This window comes from Chrysemys picta, unplaced genomic scaffold (genome assembly GCF_011386835.1).
Source record: "Chrysemys picta bellii isolate R12L10 unplaced genomic scaffold, ASM1138683v2 scaf2902, whole genome shotgun sequence".
NCBI lineage: Eukaryota > Metazoa > Chordata > Testudines > Emydidae > Chrysemys > Chrysemys picta.
This window is the reverse complement of record NW_027055604.1, coordinates 1-5,339: the sequence shown is the minus strand read 5'-3', so window position 1 is coordinate 5,339 and position 5,339 is coordinate 1. Positions and strand designations below refer to the sequence as shown.

The following is a 5,339-nucleotide window of genomic DNA, read 5'->3' as shown; positions in this document are numbered from 1 at the left end:
TTCCCTGTTAATGGAATGATTGGTTCCTTGACTCACTAGCCCCAATCTGACCTCGTAATCAGGTACACCTCTGTCCAATTAGGCCTTCTGTGAGGAACCAAATTAGTACTAATAGTGACCAGAGTGCTGACTCAAGTGCAAACCTTCAGCACTCTGTCACATCATATCAGGAGATATGACCCCAAAATGTCCATTAGTAATCACCACACTATGCCCCCAGTGTTTGGGTCCTGATCATGTATCTTTTCCATATCACTGTACTCTGCTAGTGCCCATACTCCTTGCAGAAAGGAAAAAATGACTGCAAAATTTTGTCCCTAGCAAAACTAGTCATATGAGATGTATGAGACTGAAACTTACCTCCCGGCATCAAGTCCTTCCAGGGACACTGGTGTCCAGGATATTGCCAATGGATGAACTGTCGATGAACAGCAGACCTGACAAGTAACCGGGGCTTCCTGACTCTGTTCAGGCTGCACCTTCCTACTGATTGCTGCAGTTCTGTGCCTCTCTTTCCCCAGGCTTTCTATCCAAGCATTAGAGGCTGTGCTTTTCAGAGCTGGGAATGAGAGACTGGGGAGAGCGCTCAGGGAGCAGAGAACACAGAGTCTGCTTGAAAACCCCAAGACTCACCATGAGGGAGTGTGTCTGCTGGTGAGGTAAGAGATCTAGGAGGCATGATTTTAGTCTTGGGAATCAGTAGCAAATAGAGTGGCTGAGAGAGAACCTCCAGTTTATAGCTTTGTGGGGGTGCCCTGCGTGGAAACACACAACTCCCATTCTTAGATATCAGTGCTGTATGCTCAGAGCAGCTGAGTGTTTGAAGTGTGCAATCTACCCCATAAGCGGTTTATTTTGTCTTCCAGTGTTCTGCTAAGAGCTGAACTAATAACACCTGAGATCTTACAGAGCCTCCTCCCCTGGGTGAATTCCCCAACAGAAAACCTCCGAGTCACCAGCACAGCTTTCCTTGCCCAGGTAAGACACAGGGTTCTGAAGAGCGGTTTCACCATTAGACTGTTGTCTCATGTTTGCCTTTCTTTTGGGAGTTGTACAGTTCAGTTCATAGGAGTAATTGTCATTTTAGATAGTAGAATGGGTCCTCCTTTATATGGAAACCTCACAGGGAATTTCATTACACCTTTCTGAGTCATTCTCTCTCTGATATTTTTATTGCTGTCATTGCCTATGCTAGCTACACAACCACTGGTGCTGGCTGAGAGAGATACAGACAGAGTTTGAATTCCTGGACCTCTTCTGCCAAGTCCTAATGCTGATACTAACCAACAGCTCCTGATTTTGGTTTAGCTCAGCAGATCTTCTGAATGAACCTAGCGTCCTAATACTATAAAACAAGCACCATACAAATACATTCACATCTATCTTAAGTTCTCATTACTGTAGTATCTGAGTACCTCAAAACTCTTTAATGTCTGTATCCCCACGACACTCCTGGGAGGTAGGGAAGCACGATGATTCCTATTTTACAGGCAGGGAGCTGATGCACAGAAGGGCTAAGTGACTTGCCCAAGGTCTTTGAGAGAGCAGGAAATTGAACCTGGGTCTCCTAAGTCCTGGGCTAGTGTGTTAACAGCTGGACCATCCGCCCTTTCCACAGTCTTCCTCTAACATCTGCATCATATTTCCCACTTATGCTAAGCAACTATCTTAGGGGCTCATCTGGTTCTAAGAAAAACGATCGATCTGTGCCTGTGATGGGCTGTACCTGGGCTTTGAGGCTCCTTACAAGAGGCCCCGTGGTCCTACTACACCCTGCCCCAGGCAAACAGCCACAAATCTGGGTCTGTCTAGAGAGGCCTCACGAAAGCAGCCAATCAGGCTCAGCTAAAAGGAGCTGCAGGGCCTTAGCAGGTCAGTTCCTGGCAGGACCTGGAGGGGCAAGAAAGGGGGCTGCTCTCTGGCCACAGAAATTCAGGGGATAGCCAGAGTTTGATTCTGGCAGCATTTGCTTAAGCTGGATTTGCAGGAAGAGGGTCCCTAAGAACTTTAACCCGGAGGTGAGAGTGAAGCTAAAAGTGGCCGGTAGGAAGAAGCAAAAATGAACTGAAATCAAGCAGTGCCTTGCTATTGTTTCCAGGGTCCATGGTTTGGAACCCAGAGTTATGGGCAGGCCCTAGTTCCCCCACCATCTACAGTGGCATAAGCCCCATGGAGGGGACAGTGCTTATGGAGAGCTTGAACAAAGGGCAGAATTTCAAGGACCCAGAGTTGGGGCGGGAGACCCTAGTGAGGGCAATGGGATTGTTCTTGACTACCCCAGAAGGGATTAATTTGGACTTTGGGATGCAGCCAGAGGCCTGAGCCACAGAAGACTCACTAAGGTCGGCTGGCAGGGTGCGCCAGGGGTGAGAAAAGGACTGTGGTACCAGACCCAGCCACTAAGAGGCTCTCAAGAGGTGAGTGGATCCCTATTATAGTGCCCAAAAGGAAAGCTCCAGGTTTTAAAACATTTTTCATTTGTGTGGAATAATAAAGTTACAGTGTCTTATGTGCCAAGTATCAGAGGGGGAGCCATATTAGTCTGTATCCACAAGACTGTGGCTGTAGGAGGACTCCTTGTTGTTTTTAGTGTATTCCATGTCTGCTCAAATTATATTCCCAATCTTAATGATCATATTGGGGCTAATGGACATGTTGATTTTATTTCAGCTAATGAGTGATCCCATGCTCAGGGAGAAGAAGTTCCTTAAGTCTGTCTTGAGCATCTTGGAAGAAAGGTCACAGGATAGGAACAGCATTGTCCGCCAGATGGCTGTGAGAGGCCTGGGAAATTTAGTCTATGGGGCGCCTGAGAAGGTAAGAGAGATTACTGAATAGAATGCAGCATAACTAGAGAAACCAAGAGAGAGAGTTGTTCAGAGTTTACAGAGGCTGCACAAAATGCACTAGGCCAAATTCTGCTCTCTCACATACCTTAGTAACCTCTTTGCAGTAAATATAGAGCAAGCTGGATCCTTTGGTAAACTGGGCATAAGTCAACAATGTGCACTTTAATATGACCATATGTAAATGTATACATCTGGGAACAAAAAATGCAGGCCATACTTACAGGATGAGAGACTCTATCCCAGGAAGCAATGATGCCGAAAAAAACTTGAGTCATGGCAGATAATCAGTTGAACATAAGCTCCCAATACGAAGTTGTGGCCAAAAGGGCTGAAATGATCCTTGGAGGTATAAACAGAGGAAACTTGAAGAAGAGTAAAGAAGTTATTTTCCCTCTGAATATGGCACTCATGTGAGCACTGCTGGAATACTGTGTCCAGATCAGGTGTCCACAATGCAAGAAGGATAAATTAGAGAAGATTCAGAGAAGAGTCTCAAGAATTATCAAAGGATTGGAAAATATCCCTTTAGTGATAGACTCAAGGAGCTCAATCTATTTAGCTTTACAAAGAGAAGGTTAAGGAGTGACTTGAGGACAGTCTATAACTACTCACATGGGGAATAAATTTTGATAATGGGTTCTTCACATTAGCAAACAAAGGTATAACAAGATTCAATGGGGAAAAATGAAGCTAGGCTAATTCAGACTGGAAATAAGGCATACATTTTTAATGGTAAGTTTAATTAACCATTGGAACAATTTACCAAAGGTTGTGGTGGATTCTCTGTCACTAGCAATTTTAAAATCAAGATTGGATGTTTTTCTAAAAGATACACTCTAGTTCAAACAGAGACTATTTCTGGGAAGTTCTATGTTATGCAGGAGGTCAGACCGGATAATCACAATGGTCCCTTTTGGCCTTGGAATCTAAGTAACTAGGAATCTAATAATAGGATTACACAGATGTATTATGGCACCAAGTTGGGCTCATTGTAGCTAGCACCTGGTCTGAAATATAGCTATAGGTCTCTGGGGGGAGACGGGCTTGATGAAATTCCCACAGCTTCATAACTGCTAAAGAAAACTTATTAGAAGTGTGATCAGTGATAAGTGTTCTTTAATGTCATATGTTTGTACAGGTGAAAAAGCACAAGAAGTTTCTTCTGGACCTACTGATCGGGGCCTTACATGACATTTTCAGTTCGGAAGTCATTGGCGAGAGCATGAAAGCACTGGTCAAAGTCCTGAAGGAGCTGAAAGAGAAGGACATAGGTTCTTCCTTCAAAGACCTCACCCAACAGATCCGGACTTACTTTGACGATGTATGTGAACAGATCTCTCCAACCCCAGTTCAACCAATCTTGATTAGGCTCCATTTACAATGCGTGATGTGGACTCCCTGGGCATTGCTCATGTCGGAGTGAAGAGATTTTAGGCCCCAGGGAAGAGAGGTGTTTTACGGAGGAGGAGAACATTAGGAGGATGGGGATGACATCCCTGCTCCCACAGTCTCACCCTTCTATTCTTCTTTATTGCCACTGAGAACCTCAAAGAAAGTCTGAATACTAGATTAGATAGCTAGATAACCGTGAAATGGGGGTTACAGAGTACAATAGAGAGTGTTGGGCCTGTTCTATACCATTTTTATGTGAGAGGGTTGGAATGATCATTCCATTTTGTACAGAATTTAGAGATTTCAAATTTGGGTTTTGATCCTATTTGTGGGAACCGCTCTCCCCAAAGTTCAAAACTCTTTGTGAAACAGAATTACTATTCTCAACCTAGCTCTATTGGAAGCCTTGGCCCAGGGCAGTCTGCTCTCAGACTATCCCGGTGCTGGGAACCCAGGAAACTCTGAGAGCTAGAAGTGCCAGGGAGTTGCAAATTTGAGAGCCAGGGTCCCAGAAGCTGGGGGCCTGGAAGCCCACGATCCCAAGCAGCCTGCTAGATCGGCTGCCACAGAGCTGGATGGGTGCACTGGAAAGACACCAGGCAAGTTTCTAAGGACCCCTACCTGGCTTCCGGAGGAATTTCATCAAAACTGAACTGTCTCTAAAATATTTTAATGAATCAGCAAATTCGAACAAAAAATTGGTTAATTACCGTTTTTCCGACTAGCTGTAGTTGGAATCACTCTACTTTAGCATAGAAGAGATGGCTGTGCGAAGTGCATGATGTGATTGTCTCTTAGTTACTAACTTGCGGGGCTTTCTTGGCTGTAGGAGGATGATGCTCTTCGCTCAATGGCCTTTGTCCTATTTGGCATCCTGGCCCGGCTGACAAAGAGAAAATGGAAGACCTATTTCGCCGACCAGGTTAAAAAGAGCTGGGTCACACTTCTGCTGCACCTGCAAGACCCAAACCCTGAGATTTCAATGGTAAGACTGACAGTGACTTATTTACTAAGCAAAAGGAATCTTCCTCCCAATGCCAGGGGAGCTCTGCTATTCCTGCCTGCTGTGGAGGCCCAAATTCTCCCCTCAGTTCATTG

At 45.1% G+C, this 5,339-nt stretch overlaps 1 protein-coding gene across 1 annotated transcript; it reads left to right on the top strand.

The window, feature by feature from the left end:
* Positions 1–526: 526 nt before the first annotated feature.
* On the top strand, positions 527–5,226 carry LOC135980365 (protein maestro-like; the record flags this gene model as incomplete). Its single annotated transcript, XM_065580384.1, has 5 exons — positions 527–659; positions 867–978; positions 2,671–2,817; positions 3,988–4,170; positions 5,071–5,226. Coding segments are annotated over exons 3-5 (483 nt in total), but the record flags the coding sequence as incomplete, so codon positions are not given.
* Positions 5,227–5,339: the final 113 nt, after the last annotated feature.